General features: G+C 36.6%; 2 protein-coding genes across 4 annotated transcripts in view; one reads left to right on the forward strand and one right to left on the reverse strand.

Annotated features, from left to right (window-relative positions):
• LOC126376157 (zinc finger protein OZF-like) overlaps positions 1-24,413 on the reverse strand; it is a 164,518-nt gene that overhangs the window by 90,981 nt on the left and 49,124 nt on the right. The window lies entirely within an intron of this gene.
• The window catches only part of LOC126376150 (oxysterol-binding protein 1), a 35,055-nt gene continuing 10,830 nt past the window's right edge, over positions 189-24,413 (forward strand). The window contains exons 1-8 of one of the 3 annotated variants that reach the window (XM_050023344.1): positions 189-425; positions 2,936-3,124; positions 5,492-5,623; positions 9,368-9,524; positions 10,697-10,865; positions 14,397-14,518; positions 18,789-18,866; positions 23,594-23,713. In XM_050023344.1, the coding sequence (XP_049879301.1) occupies positions 283-425; positions 2,936-3,124; positions 5,492-5,623; positions 9,368-9,524; positions 10,697-10,865; positions 14,397-14,518; positions 18,789-18,866; positions 23,594-23,713 (1,110 nt within the window). In that variant the 5' untranslated portion in view covers positions 189-282. The remainder of the gene's footprint in view (positions 426-2,935; positions 3,125-5,491; positions 5,624-9,367; positions 9,525-10,696; positions 10,866-14,396; positions 14,519-18,788; positions 18,867-23,593; positions 23,714-24,413) is intronic. The other 2 variants (XM_050023345.1, XM_050023346.1) reach the window with 2 other exon arrangements.

Here is a 24,413-nt window from a genome sequence, read left to right on the forward strand (position 1 = left end):
AGTATTACTTGATCTTTGTTTTGGTTCTTTTGGTTACTGTGCTGTGCTGACATAGTAGAAATAAAGAATAATATTCTCCTTTTCTTTGCTGCAAGAATAATAAATAAAGAATAATATTTTTCTTTGATGAGGCTGTTTAATAAAAACTTTGTTGCTGCCTTAAAGAAACAAAAATCTGCCGTCTCTGTCTAATTTTGACGTTTTCTGATTATGGTGGATACAGACGTGGCTGATGGAAGTTTTTGTGATGTTTTTCTTATCGTGAGCTAAATAATTGTGAAAATGTCGGATGCGATTGTGCCTAAGGGTCAGCCCATTCCCGGCGATCCTGAAAAAAAGGGATGGCTGTTCAAATGGACAAATTACCTAAAGGGTTATCAGAGAAGATGGTTTGTTCTTTCCAATGGATTGTTATCATACTACAGGTAAATAGTTTACAATTTCTCGGTCGCCTTAAATATTAATTGAAACTGTCTATCCAATTCTAAGTGAGCATATAGTTATAAATGTTATATCACCGGAATATCTCATAATGACGTCGTGATGTTTTTACTATTTTTAGCCAATTTTTTATTTACTTTGCTCAATTCTTGCAACCTCAGGTGTTCCAGATACTTTCTAACATTACGATACCTCAAATATTACAGTTTGTTTCGACGTGGTATTAAAATAGACTTAAATGCATGGTTTCCAATAGTAATTTTACAACCCAATAAGGTTTTTGATATCAGCTAGCAGGTTATGTTGCTACTATACTATACTTTTGTACAGTAACTTATTTATAGCATTTTAATAGTGCTATTAAATTATGAAAGTGTATAAAAGATAAGTTATTTGTTTAAACAATATGAGTTAATCATTTTTCTGACATAAGAATGTTTTTATAAACTTTCTTTGGGGGGAAAATTATTATTTGAGTTATAAATAATTATGGTAGTCTGTAAGTTTCGGGTGATAATTTTTTATCCAAACAGCCAAGCTCTACTGATAACGCCACTCTTCCAAGGCTGTATGACTCATTGACAGCCGGAGTCGTAAATGATAAGCACATGTGGCGGTGATGTGAAATAGGTCACAAACTGTGTTATGTGTACGTTTTTGAGGAATTGATTTTATAGAGTTCCCATTGTGATATTTTTTAACACAAAAGAAATGGTAGTAGAATTTCCATAAGGAAAAAGCCTAAAGTGACATCACCAAGAGTAATATAATGAACTCTACAGATGAAATCATAAGTAAGGTCATAACTGTCACTGTACAATGTATCATGAAGTACCTACCATTTATTGACAGAGTACCTACTCTAAAATCTATTAGAAGTAGTGATATAGAGAAATGTTTAGTTGTATTAAAATCTGCTGGAATGATTTTTTTTAAATTATTTTTATCATTACAAACTTGGAGTAGAAGGCTTTACTTACTTTGTATCCAAAATGAATGACCTAATTATTATAGGATGTTCTTGTAACACCTTCCATGGTGTAGTGGTTAGAGTGTTGGGCTCATGATCCCGCACTGGAGCAGTGTGGTGGAATATGCTCCATTCCCCCTCCGGTTGATTGAGAGGAGGGCTGTGCCCAAGACATCAGACATATATAGGCTATTTATGTAATGAAACCTGTTAACCAATTATCAAAAGTGGCTACAACTTCTCTTGTAACAACTGAAGACTACACCAACTCCAATAAGAATTAAAGGCTTGAATCCATGGCATACTTGTAGCTCTGCCCACTCCATTAGCAATTAAGGACGTGAGTCTGCTTATTTATAGTTACAAGTCTTCTTAAGGAAGTTGTTTTCTAGAACTTTTCAACTTAACATCTTCATCTTGTGGGGAATTAGACATTGACTGCCAACCAGTTTGCCTGCACATGATAATTATTGTTAGTAATGCAATTTAATTAACAGATAAAATGTCAAATAGACTAGTCAACAAATAAATGGATGTCTAATAAGGACAGTGGTATAATGTAGCATATTTCCAAGATTCTATGAGAAACTAATTATGTTTTTACTGCCCTTGTGTTAGTGTAGTTTTTTATTTGTATTATCTCAATGTTGTGACTTACCTTGTCTCATTGGTTCTTTCCTAATGTATGGCCCCTATTGTTATGCTAATTTATAATATGTCATTACGAGACTACTAATAATGGTAAACTATTTTTCATTCATACTATACCTACTCATATATACCTAACCTATGTTGTAACACTATTTATAGCACAGATCATATAATACTTAGTATAGTAACATATAACAAGCCTGCAACTATGACATAATTAGTTATAAAACTTTATGTTCCAACAACTAAGCAATAAAATAATCCAATTATTATAAAACCCGAAACCCTTTTATAAATAATAATTATTTTTGTTGATGTAATTCCATATTTAACTTTAAAAAGTTTTCTAACTAATAATAGGCTTCCTCCTTTCCGCCACTCCTGTTAATTTTTGATATTGTGGTAGGTCATCTTTCCATCATTTAGTTGGTGTCCCTCTTCGCCTTTTGCCATTTATAGGGTACCATTTAGTGATGTAATCCACTTTTTTTTAGATCATGTGTCCTCATCCTGTCCATCGCCATTTGAGTCTTACTGTTTACGTCAAATCTGCAACTTTTGTATATAATATAACTTAATTATTTTATATATAAGTTGTGGTAGTTGTTTAATAAATAAATAATATATAAGCTCAATAAATAAATAACTATATCCCAATTCGGATACATCCTTCGCATGATGATCTAAGTACACACCTCGCAGAGTTTTCTGTTAAACATGATTATTATGATTAACTTTTGTGATCTGCCTCATTTTCGACAGTGACCACATGTCTCGCAGTTTTACGCTCAGCATACTCCCTTTCATTCCGCTCTGACGGACTGGATTGGATCGAGTTGCTGGTTGTTAAATAAGATTTGTAATTTGTTCCAGAAACCAAGCGGAGATGGTGCACACGTGTCGCGGCACAATTTCGCTGCTGGGCGCGCTGATCCACACGGCGGACTCGTGCACCTTCGTGATCAGTAACGGCGGCACGCAGACCTTCCACATCCGGGCTCATGATGAAGTGGAGCGTCAGAGCTGGGTCACCGCGCTCGAGCTCGCCAAGGCCAAAGCTATGTTAGTGTCTACTCTAGTTTATTTGGGTGTAATGGTGGCGGGTAGTTTGGTTTGGGAAGCATGGGACTCGACGACAGTCAACCTATTGTTAAGGTCGGTACGATCTTCTTCTGCCGAGTTGTCGACGTCAGTGTGTGTTTACATTCAGCGAGTGAATGAGAAGGCAAGGTACTAATACACTACCCAATCCATTGGGCTCGACGTGTTAAGGACGCGGGCTCGGGTATCAGGTCACGATTTCGCCATACATTTTATAACTAAAATGTATGGCGAAATCGTGACCCCGTTCACCAATGAGCTATTACGCTGCCTGATTCCGCAACCTTGACGCATCGAAGATGGGTAGGACAGTGTAATAAGCCCTGTAAATACCGCTAACTAAGGAGGCAAAGAGCAAAAAGAATGGCAATGGAAGATCGAGTGCCATGTTTTAATATTCGTCGCTGCTGAGGAAGTTAGCTGAACATATACATAGGTTTAGAGGTGTGCACTGGTGGCAGGTAGTTTGTAGCATGTAGCGATTTGTGACTAGATAAAGGCAAGTCAAGATGATGTCATCGTGACACGTGGCTGTCGTGAAAGACCAATCATCGTACGACGAAATAGTGTATCTTGAAATATGGACCGCACTAGACATATTCTCCTCCTGCTCTTGTTAAGAAGGCGCATGAAAGAGAAACAGAAGATAAAAAAGTACGATAAAATAGCTATAGTTTAGCTACTAGTTGTTGTTGGCGTATATATCGTGAGGAAACCCACATTCCCGAGAAATGAGTTTCAGAGGTATGTGACCGAGCCTGTATTGTGCTGGTTTACCTTTTGGGTTGGAAGGTCAGACAGGCAGTCGCTTCTGATTCAGATTTGTAGACACAATAAATAAACAATGTGGTTTGGCTTTTAAAAGGACGTTGGGTCTTGCGACTTTAATGTGGCCTTTTTAGGTACGTGAGACAGTTTAGATTTTAACGTCACACACACTCTTGCGGGTGTACGATAATGTCAATGTGTCACGTCATAGGACTTTACATCTTGATCATCTTGATCATCATGCGTACAGCGTTTCTGCGGCACCGTCTTAGATGGCTGAAAAATCCAATATGAGAGCGGCAATAGCGCCCGCACGATTGGCATTTCAGCTGAGGGTCGTTAGATGGTGTGGATAGTGAAGCGACCCTCTCATTATGATGAATTTATTCCCGTCTGTTGTTTAAAATCTGAAACCAGGCCTGGTCATGTGCCTTACGACCATCGACCAAAGACTTCATCCACTGGTTACGGCCAGCCAGGTCTTCCCATTTATCGGGGCTGATCTTGAATGCAAACATGTCAATGTGTAGTGTCTGTGTAAAACGGGGTTGTTTGTATGAAGTGTCCAGGGTGTGCTAATACTATCTGTTAATAAATCTAATTGCTATTAATTGAATGGTAACAAAAAAATATTCTGATGGCGTATCTGTAAGACGAACCGAATAAATAGTTGGGATTTTCCACCAAACAACTCGTTTAATCAAAAGTATTCGTATGGCTTCGCTCTAGCCGATATTATGCATAATTGCCGAGCCACTCGCATTAATGATTGGTTGCATCCCGACACATAGAGCTAAAATCTGATTAGCACAAGTACGCGTAGAACACTGTTTTTTTTTTTTTCAAATTTCAAATCTATGATCAATATCATTATCTTCTCAAATGTGCTTTTTCATTATGCTTTTTCTTAAATAACTTATTTAAAAGCTCAATTGACACTGGCGGTACTAGGAGCGCTGCGGGGTTATGAGAATAAAGCAATTTTGCGAAGAAGGCTACGCTGAAACGGGGGTGACAAGCTTTATAAACATATTTCTGGATAGTCTCGATTCGAACATTGTTGAAATTCCCGCCAGGAACGCACCCAGTACCGCTTCTGTCTGCATCCGCATAATACTTTATGATACTAATTTCAAGTGCTATACAATCTATACCATACTAGCAACTCGCCTCGGCTTCGCACGGGTAAAATATTTTCCATACAAACTCACACCCTCTATTTCACCCCTCCGTAGGGGTTGTTTAAAAAATATCTGAAAACGTTTTATTTTTTTATATAATGAAAATTTTCTAGTCATTTGGAAACCCCACTATTAAAACTATAGAAATTTAATACAAACTCTGCCCCCCTTTTTATCCTATTAGGGACTGAATTTCTCAAATCCCATGTCTTAGTGAGCACCTACATTCTAAAAGGAACAGCAATGCAAAACTTGAGACTCCTGGCACTTGTGCATTCTGAGATTGCGTGACGAGTAAATCACCTTCCGCTTTTTTATAGAGATATAATTATATAGATAAATATCTCCGTGTATAAGTATGGACTAACAGCTGACCCAGTGTCGCGCTCCACAGCCGCGCGCAGGAGTCGGACGAGGAGGACGACCAGCTGTCGAGCGGGGCGGCGGCCGCACGCGGCGGCGAGGGGGAGGGCGAGGACGCCGGCGGCATTGCGAGGGAGCTGGCCGCCAGGTGAGACCCAGCTTTTTGACACACATACACGAATCCAAGCCGCCGAAACCTAGCCTAGCGAGCAAGGCAAACAAAACAATTTGCCTTACAGTCAAAACCACGTAAGCGCCTTTTCGACAAATCATATTCAGACGTGATTTTTGGTAACAAAACCACACAAATAGAAAGCTAGTTTTAATGCAGGTAAAAAAATATTTGAAACAATTCGGGGTTTTGTTGAAGAAAATACGACGGCCTCTGTGATCCAGTGGTTGAGCGATGTGCTCACGATCCGGAGGTCCCGGGTTCGATTCCCGGTGGGGACAAATCACAAAAATCACCTAGTTTGGTTAGGACATTACAGGCTGATCACCTGATTGTCCAAAAAGTAAGATGATCCGTGCTTCGGAAGGCACGTTAAGCCTTTGGTTCCGGTTACTTCTTACTAATGTAACTACGTAATTTACATTTACGTTATATGAGTTATGTCAGGGGCCTACGGTGGCTCAATAGTAACCCTGACACCAGGGATGATAGGGTTAGTAATCACCCCACAACCCATACAAGATTTTTCAAAAAGGCGTTTTTGTGGTTTTCACTATAAGACGACGTTATACGTTATGAGTACTATCAAGCTCCAGAATATAACTTGGATGTGACAGAGCTTAGGTACAGGGTACGGTTACCAGCTTAGCGCTAGATAGTTCATTATGTTGGAGAAGACATTAATCTACATTTGAAAAGTCTTTAATGAAATAGTACTCCATTCTCCGTATTTCATACAGTCAAACATGAAATAGTTTTACAAACTTTAAATGGAACCTATTTCGTGTTCCTCCGTACGATGTGATTCAGTGCATAATTCATTGCTATTGGCTTGGTATTGAACAAAACTTGGCTACCCGATGAAATCTATAAATAAATAAAAATATTTGTGAATCGTATCAGCTGTTGCTAAGTTGTGGGGCGTATGTTGTGGGACGTAGATAATCGTGTTCGTATTATTGATACCCGTGAAGTTATACTTTGTTTGACACAATAAGGAACAATCCATACCACGTTCCAAAAAAAACATGTAGATGGCTCTGTATATATACAGCGCCAAAAAGCGCGATAAAGGTATACCTTTATCGTGATAATAGGGTAGTTTCCAACTAGTCAAATCAGTTACCTTTTGCTAAACGTCAAAACAAGAATCCACTATGGAATTTGTATTAAAAAGCAACCTGTGACGTCATAGAAAAACGTAACAAAATGTCGCACTTATTATTACATTTTTCGTTATTATTTATAAATAAGTTAAATAGAAAAACGAAAACATTTTGTCACCTTTAGTTAATGTCTTTATTTAGTAATCTGAATTCCATAATTTATCTTTGACCTAGGAAACTACCGAATTACCTATTTTCTCATTGTTCGGATACATAATTATAATATTATAATGGCCCCGATTCCTGCAGACATCTCTTAATTTTACTTTAAGTTATACCTGTCATTTTCTTATCCGCCGAAAAGGAAAGGGACGGATGATTGACAGCTCTTAATTTTAGGAAGAATGAGTAAATAAATGAATAACCCGGGCGAATTTTTAGACGGTTGTTTTAGATTTGTGCTTAAAATTGACGTGTGTTCCATAAATTTTATGCTTGTCGATTACCCGTCCCTTTCCTTTTCGGCGGATAAGAAAATGACAGATATAACCTAAAATAAAATTAGATGGTATTTACAGGAATTAGCACCATTATAATTATAAATTACAATATTATTCAAAAATATAATATATGTACTTCAGTAAACAACTAAATACATACTGAGTACATGTATTAATTTACATTATAATATAGCTCCGTTTTTTCTTATATATCTTTTTTTAATTTAAATTATTTCCGAGGTAGATATTATAAACCCAGAACCCATAAATACAAAGCTTTAAGTCCACACAAAGTTCAAAGCTAAACTTTCGCCTCGTAGTAACTGTAAAGCACGTTTGAAGCTTACTTTATGTAAAAAAGCTTATTAAAAGATTAATTATTACCTAAATGATAAAAATGTCTGGTATTTAATGTGTTCCTCTAGTTATTAAATAACTTGTAATGTATACCCTCATTGATTTAATAGATGTGTTGCTGTTGCAGTTTCTTGTCATTTCTTCTCTATGTTACATTGACTTTCAACAAGTTTATCCATGATTTTGTTTGGCGGTGGTGGTTATAATCTGAATTATTAATATTTTTACCTACTAAACAATACTAAATCATTCTTCACCATCGGTTGTAGTTCATCAATAATATGTTGCACTCATCACTGTGATTATTTCCTCATGAAACAATAAGTTGAAATCTATATCTACTTACATAATTTCCTTCTATCGGTCCAGCAGTTTAGGCGTGATAAGTCTCCAGGGGGGTTAAAATAGCCACATCGAAGCAATTCATCTAAGAAAGCAATATAACAAAGCAATAATTTGACATTTGCGCATATAAAAGTAAGTGCACAATGCAAACAAATGTCAAATAGCAATATTGCTTCTTAGATGAATTGCTTCGATGTGGCCATTTTAACCCCCCAGTTCCTTTCACGTGTTTTAATAGTGTAGAACGGCCTCCTACCCGGAGGTCCCGGGTTCAAATTCCGGTGGGGACATATCGCAAAAATCACATATCACAAAAAGGACATATCACGAAAGTCACGAGAGATATCCCTTTCGTACTAACAGGATACAGCTGCGAACGATAGAGACGAAAGATATGTCACTCTAATCATACGTTATGTACCTATCTGAAAGGTTGGGATTGTTTGGCGTATTCATACGTACGTATGTGCACGTATCGAATTCGTACGAAAACGCATCCAATTACAAATCCAGAGCACCGGAAATTTATATAATAGTGTCACCGCATTTTTTAAATATAATAGTCTCGCGTTTGTACACAATCTAGAAAGAAAGAAAGAATAGAATTAAATTATTTTTTTATTTTATTGTTTTTTTAATTATAATGTATCTTTGTGAGTTTCGCTAAGCACGGGTAAGTCATCATTTATACTAGAATCCTTTGTTTAGTTGTATGTATATACCCAGTTATAACATACGTAAGTTGGTAACATTAGCATCGTGATAGCACTGTTCGGAGAACGAGTGTCTTACGGCGTACGGTCACGGGTGTGAATCCCGGTTCGGACTCTAAACTACTGAATACAACTTTATAACTTTAAATTCATGTTTGGATCGTAGATAATCGACATCACGTGGTTGCCATAATTTGAGCCCGGTTTATGGCAATAAGAGTGGGTGTGTATTCTATATACAGTATTTTATGTTTTTTTTTTTTAAAACAAGAACGTCTTGGGCCTTGTGCCGAGGTTTTCTTGCAGCTTCTTTTCCCCGGCTATACAGGTTGTGAAAAGCTGTAGTAGTTTTAGGCGTATGAGACGTTCGTTATGTAAAAATTGACTATTCAAAGTGTAACTATGTTACCTACTGAATAAAGATATTTTTGAATTTGAATATACCTCTGCCTAGCCCTTCGGGGATATAGGCGTGATGCCATATAATATTATGAGTTATGACACTAATGATATTGACGTCCGGTGCTCTGAAACTCATCCTTATGCTCACGCTTGTGTGTATTGAGTTTGTAAGTTAACCATATACCATCCAGATTGTTTTTTTTTTGACGTTACTTGTAGGTTTGCCTCAAATGGCATTTACTACTTGGCCAGTAACATCCAGACATAACCAAACTTACCATGTCAATTATTGTCTAGATTCCACGACCTGCGAACATGCTCGGAACTAGTGGCGCGCCACGGCGCGGCGCTGCAACGGTCGTTGGTAGACCTCGAGATACCGCCTTCAGACAACACCAAGCAGGTCTCTGAACGCGCCACGCTCTTCAGGATATCCTGCAACGCGATGATGAATGTGAGTGCTTTTCTTATATTCTTCTTCTATCGTGTGTCAGGGTTATTATTGAGCCGCCAAAGGCCCCTGACATGGATCATGCAACGATCATACATCATTAAGTAGTAACCGGGACCAACGGCTTACCGTGCCTTCCGAAGCACGGATCATCTTACTTTCGGACAATCAGGTGATCAGCCTGTAATGTCCTAACCAAACTAGGGATCATGTCAGGGGCCTTTGGCGGATCAATAGTAACCCTGACACCAGGATTGATGAGTTTGGTAATTCACCTCACAACCCACACGATAGAAGTAGAACTAGGGATCACAAAGTATTTTTTGTGGATGTCCCCACCGGGGTTCGAACCCGGTCGAACCGAATCATGAGCATAACGGTCAACCACTGGACCACGGAAGCCGAACCATTCAAAAGTCATTTAATCTTACCACAGCAGCAGCCTGCACCATGTGCAGGTAAAGTTGTCGTTTCAGGATAACGATTATACAAACACCATTCCATAATACTATTGCGAGAAAATATAATCCAACACATGATATGCCGAAATGAGTGCCAAGGTACGACTGACAAACTCCAGTAAACTCAACAACTTTTTAGCACAGTCGAAATTAGTACTAACACAATCAAATGTCTTACATCAGAAAGTGTGTTTGTCTAACTATAGTTTCCTAGTTCACAGTCATAATTGTGGGAAAGGCCGCGCGGCCCGTTTGGCAAACTTGTTGCCCCATTACGCTTATATTGATTATTTAGTTATAGTGAAAAGATTTCCCTTTCAAGGATCATTGAAATGTGTCAAAAGTGGATATCATGTTAGTTGGAAATTTGTGAGCCTAATTAATTTGTAATAATTAAAAAACTTGCGTTGAAAAGACGCGCGATATTGTGTGATGATTTAAATTATAAATATAAATAAAATAAAATATTCTTTATTTCACGAATTCAGGTCTATTATAATGTTTAAAACTTTCTTATGCTTTGAGATTTAGAACTTTATTGTTCTTTATTGTTGTATGAGCAACTCTTTTACTTTTTAACTCTAAATAGTTCGGTAAGATTGTAGCCTATTTAAAATTTACCCACACACGTTACCGTGGAAATCTTTGGGATTGGTGTACTGTGTATGTGTATAGGTTCTCAATCTAAGTGAATAATAAATATCCTAAATACAGGCTTGTTCCGAGTTCATGAGTGCGGCGGCGGCGTCGAGTGCGCGCATGAGCCGTGCGTTGCAACATGAGCGGGAACAAAAGATGCGCCTTCAGGAAGTGGTGGAGCAGCTTGCCCGCCAACACGACTCCCTCGAAAAAACAGTCACTGCGCGCAGCACGCCGCATTCTGGTGAGTTTACTACCTTATTTACTACCTAAGTAGATTAAATACAATTTACTCAGAAAAAAAATGTAGAATAGTAAAATTTTAAAAAATATTATTCCGTAGCTATAATATCCGCAATACGTATAATTGTAAACAGCGCCATCTATTGCATTTTATGTAGACTATTGTAATAGTTCTTTATGTAATCGAAAGATGTCGCTACAATGTGATCATGCTGGTTAACGTTCCGTTTGGTAGATTTTACATTTGTACTAAATTAAAATGCTGACGGGATTGACATGTTAAATTTAATTTTTCGCTAGCTTTTAGATAAAATTTTACTAATTTTAAAGAAATATTTTATGATTTCATTGAAAATATAAAGATTTTTGTTTGTTTGTTATTTTTTTTACTTCATCCCCGCGCAACATGAAAAGTTTTGCGTGTAGCAGAACGTAATATTGCTTGGTGACGGAAAATCGGATTGAGCGAATGTCGAGCAAAAATTCATATCAATCATTATATTTCGGATTTATTTATAGTGAAAATTATTTATTTTAAGTGTCTAAGAACTAAAACTCAACATGTTTGATTAATTTATTTATTTTATTTGTCCTCGGTACGTAGAATATGTTGAAGAGACAATTATGACTGACGTTTTTTTCATATCGTAGAATTTCTGGATTTTTTGTTATTTCAAGGTTGTTTTACGATTCTGAAGCTATGCAATAGTAATTGGTGGCTTACGTTACGTGTTTGTTTATTTAATTATCGCCTGCCGCGTTGAGAGTATTGTCTTTTGGCAGTGCGTGCGGTCCTGTGCTAACGACAGAAGATCGCACTTTGTAGGCGTCTATTGTGATCTTGGCCTTGTGTAGTGCTAGCTTTACGTATATTATTATGTACATTAGGCTATTATCAATGACGATTTGAGTACATCATTCGAATTTGTCATGGGCGGTAAGTGTGCACAATTTACCAAACTGTGCATAATGTTAGTTGAAGGAAACTGTTGAATTGTTGTGGTCACAGTCATCTAGGAGAATGGTATGCCTTAGAATGCTTTCCCATCACTGCAAAGCTGTATAAACACATTCAGGGGCCTGTCTTGCTTTAACAGAAGCAAGGTAAACATGCTGAATTTCAATCCATATTTTAGTGAAAGAATGATAAAACATTTATGTTTACATTCACAAAATCAAAAGCTTGCACCCTCATTTGCCTTTGAACCCAGATGATTATTGTAAAAAAATCTAATGAGTGATTGATACAAAGCATATCCCTTTATCATTTGATCCACTGTTGGTTGATATGTTATTGTCAAAAATGAGATATAACCATTATTTGAATGTGTTTTTGAAAATGTACATGTTGTTGAAAGTTTTTATAGCATATTTTATGAGAATGTTCACTAAGCATCATCTACATAAGCATGACTGTCAGTAGAAAATGTAATGTAGCAGGTGTCATAGCTGTGTAAATGACTCATGGCATTTGCAGGGTTAGGCGATGAGCAGTCTGCTACAATGGTGCATTAATTACTTCTACAGCTTCCTGCCGATCGGTATACTTGAAAATGAGAATTCTTTCATCATCATCTTAGGTTTGGTGGTATTCATATTGCGAACTATCATCACAGTAGGTGTATCATGTGTATTAAAATATAAATTGATTATTATACCAAGCGGCTTTCAAATTATATGTAGGAGTATGTATTTCATTATTTAACATTTAGACTGCTATCGGAGTTTTTATTTGCATTTCACACCAAGATATCATTAACTTATAGAATTACCTACTTTGTTATCTTAAAGTGTACTAATAATGGTTAACTAGAATGGTATTCATCATAGATAATGATAACAATGCTTCCTTAGTTTAATTAAATACCTATTTGTGATAAACTGCTCTTGCAATACACAATATTTAGCATATACCTGGTTTTCACTGAACTCAATACAAAGTATTTATTAAGAATTTGACTTGGAGCATTCTGAGTGAAATGATGTATTACTTTCAAACATTTATTCAATACTTGAATGATGTGAATTACTTTAACAAAGTAATTGCTAAGTTTGTATTATTTAAATTATATTATGATTTCATTTGCCACATAATGGCTAAATATGAGTCATTATTTGATCTGAAAATATTTGTGCAGATGATAATGTATCAAGGATTTTACAGTAGCTTCAGAAAACAAAATTTAAATTATTTATTATATATTAAATAAGTATCTTTCTTAAATGCACTTACTATACTATGTATAATAGGCTTTTTCAATGATCTTGTGTTGACAACAAATACTCTTTAGATTTAAATCTTGGCAGGGTGCACCAATACTTTCGTTTTCTGGCACTCAATATCCATACATTGTTTTAAGTTTACGCGGTTATTATCATAATTAAAGCACATAATAACGGGTTCTTACCGCGTTTAAATGGGGATATGAGACTCCCGATAGAAAATTATGGATCTACCTACTCCACTCCAATCTCATCAGTCATCCCGTGATCATGGCACTTGCAACAGTGTCGAAATATCGGGAGTCTCATATCCCCATTTAAACGCGGTAAGAACCCGTTATTATGTGCTTTAATTATGACTCAATATCCATTGTGACAGTTTCTTTTATTTCTTTCTTTGGAATAGTTATAGAAATTGTAAGACTAACCAACATCTGACATTGTCTGACGCAAGCAACCAAGGTATACAAACCATTAGTGCTCAAGAGGTTCAAACAACACTACTCAGACATATTTAGCTAGTAGACTATAGGGAACCTAAGCAATCCTCAGTTCCGACAATGCCTCCACTCATACTAAATCGTGTTATTAGGCTGACCTAAGTACTCTATAGGGAATCTAAACAATTTATGTTTACAGACAAATAACTTGTGCTGAATACTGCATTGTATACAGGCTGCAAAACTGAATGCTTGTACATTGCAAATTGTTGCTTCACAATATATATTCTAAATCAATAATTATAAAGTGGTTAATACTTTTGGTTTTGAAGAGGAAAACCATTAATAGTAACGACCAACTTCATACTATATTGCATTTATCATCATAGCCACATTATTAAAGTGACATTATACAGGAAAAATACAAGTTAACCATTACACGCTTTAGTTCATCCATTTTAAAACTGTTGTCTATTGGATTTAAAAACTGAAACACCGTAAATACCGCGCCGACGTAGTCGAGTTAATTCCTTTGTAAATGAGCCACAAGATTGACAGGCTAAAGCAAATAAAGTCCTTTGTTGCCTGTCTACTGCCAATGTACTATTATTCTATTATAGAAAGAAGATGCCAATTCTATTATATTTAATAATTATATATATTTTTTACAATGTTCATATGTGTCTAACTATCCACATAGAAATACTGGCATGATATGATTACTACTTCCCGCTCCAGAACGTTAGGATAGGACCCAGCACCTCTAACTGTAAAGATCATTACTGCTTGCTTACAAATCACAGTCAAAGAAGTGTCATAAGAATTGTATCTCTATGAAATTGGTAACAAGTGTTTCTTTGTCGTGGCAGGAGGGACTGGCGCAACACAAGGTCACGAAACAGAGGATGAGGACCATGAGTTCTTCGATGCAGTGGAGGAGGGAGTCACGACGACAATGGACGACAAGACTTCATTTGTAATGAAAGTGCCTGTGAGTATCCTTACGTTTTAACTTGTATAGTCATGAGCAATATCATGTACCCACTTTAGAACCCTGTCTGACTATTATATTTGACATTTAATGAGACATATGGTTTAATTTGTTAAAATAGTTAATGTGACATGGTTTCAAAGTGTATCCATATTAGTACTCGCGACCGTACTAGCTGAAGTAGGCTGTTCTTTAACTCTTAATCTACTTGATCCCACTGCTGGGTAAAAGTTTCCCTTTGTTCCTCCACTCTTCTCGACTCTGCAATTTCCGGCCAACCTTTCCGATAAGTGTTAAGGTCATCACGCCATCTTTTTAAGTAGGGGCTTGGGTAAAAACCGGGACATCCAGTGGATATCCTTACGGGCTTTTGTAGGGTTTTTACCTTAACTCGGTGTTTTTAAATTGATTAATTGCTCATTTATATTGCCATAACAAAATGTTCTACTTATTTCATACCTACATTTCGATGTATTTTACAATACAATATAAAAATTATTTATTGCACTTAAAACAAACAATACAAAATGAACAATTACAATCAGTTAGTAACAGGCGGCCTTATTGCTAAGGTAGCAATCTCTTCCAGGTAACTTTTAGGTACAGGAAATGATAGACAGTTCAAAAAAAAGTTAAAAGATATATTATAGTATACTTTACGTATCTAATAATAGGGTAGTTTCCAACTAGTCAAATCAGATACTTTTTACTAAACGTCGACACGAAATTAGTATGGAATTTGTATGCACTTATTATTAAAGTTTTCATTATTAAATAAAATAAATAAATTATAAATATATTAAATAATAATCTAATTCTATTTTTATTCATAAATAAATTAAATAGAAAAAGGAAACGTTTTTTGTCACCTTTAGATCTGTCTTTATTTAGTAATCAGAATTTTATAATTTATCTTTGACCTAGGAAACTACCCAATTACAAAGTTTCCCTTCATACAGTATCTGGAGATACTAGTAATTCCCTAAATATTATAATATAGGTAACATATCGTAAAACGCAACTGGATATATCTTGCTTTATATAAACGCCGGCGTTGTTATGAGTCTCGTATGTAGGTACATGTGACTCAGCCGTGACTCCACGGTTAATTGCTCGGTCTCCTAATATGGCGGGCATTGACGGGTCATGTCCGTGCAGTTGGCAACAGAATGCGTATGAGACGTTTTAAAACACGATAGCGTAACATAAACAGAGTGGCGGAATAGTGAAATTATTCTAAAAATAAGGTTCATTGCTTCCAACGTAATTCGCTATGGGTAAAATGCAGTGTTGGAAATAATATCATCATCCTGATTGTCCAAAAAAGTAAGATGATCCGTGCTTCGGAATGCACGTTAAGCCGTTGGTCCCGGTTACTACATACTGATGTAAGTAAGCAGTCGTTTCATGAGCCATGTCAGGGGCCTTTAGCGGCTCAATAATAACCCTGACACCAGTGTTGATGAGGTTGGTAATTCACCTCACAATCTACACGATAGAAGAATAATATCATTCACATTATGGTGTTTACAGCATGATACAAATACAATCGTTGTTTCTTAAAAAAATATACATTTTTAATAGTATCAACAATGTTTTCAACTTTCCAAACCTAACGAAAAACGAGTTTTATGTAAATGTAGCGAAACACAACACAGTGCACCCACATAATGGTTCATCATGATGGAATAGACAATCCCTCTGTCGGTTTGCAACCACAACGACCCGATCAAAATAGTATTATTACGTTTAAAGTGCGTGAATCTTTAAAAGTGACTGTTCGAAAACGAGTTGCTAACTAAGTTGTTAGAAAGAAACTAATTCTCTTAAAATTGTTCCTAAACGGGTTTTCTAACGAAGTTGTTAGAAGGAAACTAAATTAGTTTTCTGTTAAAATTGTTCCTACGAGCGAACTACACGAGTTTCTGACTTTCATAACACTTGTTAGTATATTAATTTGATTTGTATTGAATATTTTATTAGATCCGAGTCGGGATCAAAAGCCAAAGGGACAAAAGATTAACGTTAGTGACACAAGATTTTACTGATAAATAAACTATTGATGCAATTAATGATGAAAAGTCATAATTACTTGGGAAATATATTAAAGATCCTCGGAAATGTTGCACAATAGTTCACAATACACGTGTTAAAGCTCGTTGAAGCGAGGGTGTACTCTGTATGTGCTGATACTAATTACAATTAGGCATAGAACACTCAAATATCTAAGGGAGAATTGAATTTTATGAGATAAATTCAATACTGACTGCACCAACTTGTGACTGCACTAATGGCTGTCCAACTATTGATATCTTTGATGAGTTTATATTTTAGTAAATAAGAAAAGATGTGATATTTTGAATGTATCACAAGTCATTTGTAACTAATAGTCACCGTTTTAACTAAAAAAATTGCTTGAAAATGTACCAATTTGCCTTCATTCAGACATGATTCTAAACCCGTCCATGCAGACTCACGCCATATATCCCTGTCTAGGTGAGCAGAGAGTACGATTTATACTACGTACGTAGTCTATTGTTGATTCTATGCTTACCCATCTTATATCGTGTCGTTGCGTGTTCATAGTCAGTTTGTAAAGATAAAATATGACGAGGTATTTTTAAATACGAAGGTGTTTTTAGGCCCGACCTTCAGTAATTGAAGAGTAGGACGAATAAGACGATTTGGGGTCACCATTAATTAATCGGATGTGTTTTTTAATTTGCTCAAAATTACTGCCATTTCAGACCTCGATTTGCGTCAAACACTTTAACGTGCATGTCAGAGGGTTCTGTTGGTTCAATAATAACTCTGTCACCAGATTGGTAAGGCCAGTCATCGACCTTACAACCCACACGATAGGCGCGTTTCCCGTTTGACCGATCAATCAATCCAGTGCTACTTCTTTTTCTCGTTCACAGAACTAATATAACACCCGTCACCCACCCTATTGATTCATTCATTGCGGTCGTCACATATTACATGGGACTTAAGCGTAACTGCGGGGATACAGGCGTGATACAGTTATGTTTAAAATCCCATTGGGCCGATTGACTGGTCGACCGATCGTACAGACAGAAAGCACTCCGCGGTTGTAGTAGTAACAGGATAAATGTTTCTATTTCTCTATTAGTCTCGTTATATCCTTTAATCATCATCATCTCCCTGGCATTATCCCGTTTTTCACAGAGTCTGCGTACCTAACCTGAAGATTTGGCAGGTCAGAAGCGACTACCTGTCTGACCTTCCAACCCGCGAAGGGAAAAAAGGAAATCTAGCCCAATACATGTTAGGTCACATACCTCCGAAAACGCATTTCTCGGAAATGTGAGTTTCCTCACGATGTTTTCTTTCACTGCTAAGCATGTGATAATCATTTATGACCCAAAAATGAATTCGTTATTTCCTTTAATAATATTCTTTATACATTAATGTAGGTATAGTATGTAAAACCATAACACAAAAGTTCCACTAAAACATTTTTCCCACGAGACTTGTTGAAGACGATAGTCATAACAAATGTAAAGTGAAACTAATTAGTAAACGAAACTAGTTTTGATTACATAAACCGATACAGTAGGTTATCAGAATAACAATTGAAGATTTTATTATTACAAATACACATAATATCGGGTTTTTACCGAGTTAAATCAGAAATATGAGACCCCAGATTTTTAATGTAATAGAAACAGTTGAAAATCAGTAATTTAAAACTGCGGTTTATACTTCGCTAAAAACATTTTGTAAATCCTAATATACGAAATCGTAATCTGAGCCCTGCGATATTAGCTGAGCTTAGTGCAGGGACCGCTGCATGTCTAGAGCAATTGGTCATATTATAGTTGTCTGTATTTTTTTTATTGTAAGTCTATCTTTTAATAAACGATATATACAGGGTGTTAGTGACATCGTAACGAATACTCAGGGGGATGATTCAGACTATGATTCTGAGTTAATATCAAGTGGAATTTTTGGTCGCAAAATTCATGTTTTTTTTAGGTTTTTTTAAATTATTTTCAGTTCCATACTTTTGCGACGGAAAATTCCACTTGATATCAGAATCATGGCCTCAATCACCCCTCAAAAGTTTTCGTTACGATGTCACTAACCAAGCTCGCTCCAAGCTTTTATCGGTGCGGGGCGAAGGGTGTCCCTACTATATGTTTTTTTATTCTATGGCATAAGAAAGTGATCATGTGTGTGTACATTGCCTGTTGTCCTCTCGTGTGTGTATCATCCATTGACCATGGTTGCGTGTGTGTGCTTGCAGGTAAATAGGAAAAACAAAGTGAAGAGCGGCGAGAGCTCCGATGAGTCTGAGGGCGAAACTGTGACAGAGACCCAACAGGTATGGCTATATAACTCATTTTTCAACAACGATTCCAAGGTTGAATACCCTATATTTATGCACAGTCGTGTTTGTTAGAAGCATAAAGTGCATAAACTATACAAACTTAATTAAAGAAATGAAAAATTGACAAAATTTTAATACAAACTAAGCCAAGTCAAAGGTATAAACGTCATTCAGCCTACTTTAGGCGATTTTTAAAAGAAAATGTATTAAATTAACAACTGCATGAAAAGCTGTAAAATATTCAAATTAGTTTTTTTATAATTGCATAACGTTTCAGTTAAAGATATAAAATATACCTTCAAAAATACCTTACATACTTACCCAATTATTCTACAATACACAAATATTTAACATTAATATGGAGAGCGTCCAAAATAAAAAAAAATATAACCTATTATCATAATCATATCATTTATTGCGTTCCACATGGTAGAAGGTTGGTAACTTATGGTGAGTAATACATATGGACCCGGAGCGGGCACAGCCATGTGCCCATGTTCAAATAGTACATACGTATGAAACGTGTGCGCCAGTAAAAGTAGGTTTCGCTACATTTTAAATGTCGAGACAGAAAGGAAAACTTCGATAACCATCATGTTTATTATTCAATGCATGCATTAAAAAGTTTATGGCATCTGTTCATGTCTGACATAATGAACACATCAAAGACGGTGTGCCATTAACTATGGCCTATTTCGTATTCAGTAATAGCAGTGTGCTAACCGTTTATCATGAGACCTATTTTGTATTCAGAGTGCTGGTATACTAAGCGTGAAATCAAGTTCAAAATGTAGTTGAAAAAATACCGCATTATGCTGCAATGCTGCCTCGTTTACAGTAGGCACCTAGTAGTATATATTACGGTTGGCAAGAGTTCAAACCGCGTCGCATAATCCTTTTCTCCTTGAGCATTTCGCAATTTATGTTTTTATAAAGTTAACCTGGTCTTACTATTATTTCAGTTTACATTTTATGTGTTTTTTCGGCTAAAAACGAGTGAAAATCATCAGAGGTTTACAATACTTTAAAATATTCCTTAATTTCGCACAAAGGCCTTGCATACAAATTTAGAATACACTACTAAAATATTATTGTTTCTAAAAGAAAGGAATAGCCTATTTGTTTCCATTTGTAAAGACAGAAAGAATAATAAATGAGACACAATTTAATATTTAATTGACCTACGTCTTCGATTTAGTGACTCGGTTAAAAAAAAATGGTGGCATGTCACGTACGCGTCGCCTTATTTAGATCGCCAGTGCAGACGACAGCAATCTATCTGGACCGTTACTGCAGCGTATACACACAACACGGTGTGGCAACTTCGTAGAACCCGATTACTCTAGTCACTCGATTACTCTAGCCCTAGAGGCAGCCAATCAGCTCGCGACACCAAACACTTCAGGACCCCGATACCGACCCCGCCGGCGTTGTCGACGATTTCCCTCATTTAGCGCTTATCACTATCGACCCGCTAGGGTCGATTAATTCTTTCAAATATTTTTCCTCTCAGACAACGCCCTGAGCCGAAGTTCGCGCCCAACTGGACACCCTCAGGCTTGTTGTCTTAAACGTTGTACCGGGTGAGAGCCTTAGCTCTCCCCATTTGTCCGGCCAAGTAGTTAATACCATCTGCGGCAAAATCTACAATAAGTCACGTCAAAAAAAAGCAACTTCGTAGAATTGCAATGGACCCGTAATTCGTGCGGTAGTAAAGTCAAGATTACGCGAGGGCCTAAGTAAAATGTTATATCGCGTTCGTTAACGAAACCATAGTTTAGCGTCATCATTTTAACTACGCTCTTTCTTAAGTTGTCAGACTAGAATGTTGCAAAATAATAAAACCATTATTTAATAGTCTATATATAAGACTAAAAAAGTATTTTTAGAGTAGGTTTATAAGCACTCCTGAACTGACTAAATAAAGTTATCAAACCGTCTATATATCATAGACGTCTCGTCGTCCAGTCGACACGTTTTATTGGCGTTAAATTACTCGCGAATCACTGTCAGAACCTGGAGAGTTTCCGCTGAGATTCGTACAAAAACCAAAGATTCACGTCTTTTATTATGACGGCTCGCAGTAAAACATAATACAATATCGTCTACCTACAGTCTTTTGTTTGAAAGTCTAGGTACTTTGTAAATCAGTTCACAGAGTAATTTATTTTCTTACATAAGCTTATAAATAAAAACCTATCACATTTGAAGGTAGGTAGTTAAAAAATGTTTAATTTGAAATTAAATTCAAATGAAATGAAAATTTATTGTCATAAATTGGTAGATATATAGATGGAAGTAATGCTTTTAGCGCTCAGCACATTTAGTCATATTGTGACATAAATCATAATTACATACGGTACTTACAAATATACTTAACTATATTCGTTACTTTATGTTTAGGCGTCAATCTGTAAGTTCTACTGCTTAGCACTAATTTCTCTACAATACCAAAAGCAACTAAACAATCAGTTGAATCTAGAATAATTCAATAGTTTGGTCTTACGGCGAATGAGTTCGTAACTTTTAAACAAATAATTTTATTAGTCGGAACTTTTCGCACAATAGGCACGGATGGAATCGTTTATAAAATGGGCTCGATTGTCTTTGTAATTGTGTTATAGCATAGCATGGCGGACTCGCGGTAACTCAACTATCAAGGTCGTGGCTATTTTATACCTTCCAATATGCGATGTTTAAATACGTACCGATACTATTTTTAAAGTATTTTTTGTACAGACTGAAAATTTAAATATAGACAGTGAGTGTTTGTCTGTAGAATGCTCGCTCAGTGCTGTAACCATAGGTTAACCTGAAAATCTTATCATTTGAGAAACGAAATACTGCCCCTTTTAGCACATTTATTTTTCTCTATATTTTCGAAGGAATAGGCGTTTTCATTAATTGTAAAGCAATTTATTTAAAAATAAATACTGCTTATCCAATTCACACAATTACTTAATGAGAGTAATGTCGTGTTCGCTAGAACTATTACCATAGTGTTATTACTCAGTGGCTATTAAACTACTAATGAAAGTAAAACTTTACCTTGAAAACATCCTCTACTGTCTAACAGTATTCAGCTCTATATTTATTACTTTTATATTTTGGTGTAGTTTTGCAGTGGATAGTGTTGAACTACTGTGTGGATTTAGCAAAATATAGTGTTAAAAATTGATATATACTTAGTATATTATCGAGATATTCTGTAACGTAATACATCCTTCCGCGAGTCTGGCATTCATAACAAAACAAACCCAGAAAAGTATACGTACTTACAGGTAAAAAACCTTGATATATTATTATTACGATGATATATGAACACTACATTCTCCCTATCCATCCATAGGGAAGGCCCGTGCCCCAGCTGTGGGGACGTTAATGGGCTGATGATGATGATGAACACTACATACGTACATCTGGGATAGACATTTAGGAGTCGCTGTCGCCGGACACGGCTTGGATGATGACATCTGTGTAATGTTTGTAACTCTAAATACCATTGATGTATAATACAGGATGTTAGGTACATCTTACCGACCACTGAGGGGGATGATTCAGACCATGATTCTGAGTTGATATCAAGTGGAATTTTCCATCGCAAAATCAATGTTTGGTTTTGTGTTATTTTAATTATTTTCGATTTTACACTTTTGCGATGTGAAATTCCACTTGATATCAACTCAGAATCATGGTCTGAATCGCCCATTAAAGTTTTCGTTACGATGTCCGTAACAAAAAGTAGATATTTAAAAATATGTTGTTGTATAGAAAAAAATATTCATGAATTAATTGGGTCGTGTACTATGTTAAAGATAAATTATGATCACTAAATAAAGTCAGATCTAAAACTAACAAAAAACTGTAATATAACGTCCGACATTTTATCACGTTTTTCTATGACGTCATACAAATTACATAGTAATTTCGTGCTTTGAAGTTTAGTAAAAAGTAACTGACTGAGATACACGCGTAAGCAAAAAAAAACATTGATATTGCCATCAATGTCAGAATGACAGTTATTGACAAACAATGGGTTGAATTAAAATGGGGATTCGCTATAGCCACCAAAATTTTAAAATGTCGACGGGAATAAACCGATGGAGAAAAAGGATAAGACGATTCATACGGCGTGTTGGTATTATGGGACTGGAAGGCCTGTACATGTTATAATAGTGTGACTGATACTAGATTCCACCGATATGCCCGTACAACTCGAAGACTTGTAACTGGCTATCACGTGATTATTCTATTCTGACGTGTGCTTAAACGTTTCTGCTAGAGGTGTTACACCGACTGTCAAATGTAATTTAGCGGGTTAACGTCACATAACAATTACGAACGCGTACAAACTTAACGATTAAATGAATATGATTTAAAATGCACAATACAAGGTTTTACAAAATCTCTTCCCAGTTAATATAAAATCGCGTTAATATAAATACATACATAAACTCACGCCCATGTTCCCCGAAGGGGTGGGCAGAGCCACAAATAATCGGAAGACTATTTGCAGGCACTTTAGATACATAGCATGCATTACCGTGCATGTCGTAAAAGCCGACAACGGGAAAGCGTCCTACTAAAAATGATGAATCTATATGGGCGATAGGCTGATCCCCTATCACCATACGGTTCATCATTATCCATCTTAGGATTATGTATCAAAAGTGGTTAATATAAATCAAGATATGATAATTGGCATACTGTTGTTGTTACAGGTGATATTTGTAGAGGACAAGGAGCGAGCGGAGAGCAGCATGGGCGGCGCGGCGCCGGCAGACGCGGAGGCCGCGGCCGCTGCCAGCAAGCAAGGCAAGGAGGTCGACATCAAAATATGGGTATGTGGCCTCTTATGTAATATCAACGTTGTGAACGATGAACAGTCTAGATACGGCCCACTGCCGGGCACAGACCTCCCCTCATTCAACCGGCGGGGTATAACCCAATATTTTGTTCAAGTGCGGGTTATAATTTAAACATCCATAAATACGCTCTGGTAATCATTGTATAGCAGTCTGAGCCACAGGTTATCATTTCGTGCTCTTAGTGTGATATCAGTCCATCACCCAAGTTTTCTTTCTAGTTATATCCTGAAGATTTGACAGCTCCGGTTTTTTACAGAATCGACTGCCTGTCTGACCTTCCAACCCGCGAAAGGAAAACCAGCCCAATACATGTTAGGTCGCATACCTCCGAAAATACATTTCTCGGGAATGTGGGTTTCCTTACGATGTTTTCCTTCACCACTGAGCATGTGATAATCATTTATGATCCAAACATGAATTCAAAACAAAGTCGACAATCATTGGTTTAGGCCTGTGCTGGATTCGAACCTGCGACCTCAAAATGAGAGGCAAGCGTTCTACCAAATGGGCTAGTATATAGGATATTCTTCTTCTATCGTGTGGGTAGTGAGGTGGATTACCAACCCCATCAACCCTGGTGTCAGGGTTATTATTGAGCCGCCATAGGCCCTTGAAATAACTCATGTAACGGACTACGTACTTACATCAGTAAGTAGTAACCGGGACCAACGGC

The sequence above is a fragment of the Pectinophora gossypiella genome, chromosome 20, assembly GCF_024362695.1.
Source record: "Pectinophora gossypiella chromosome 20, ilPecGoss1.1, whole genome shotgun sequence".
Lineage (NCBI taxonomy): Eukaryota > Metazoa > Arthropoda > Insecta > Lepidoptera > Gelechiidae > Pectinophora > Pectinophora gossypiella.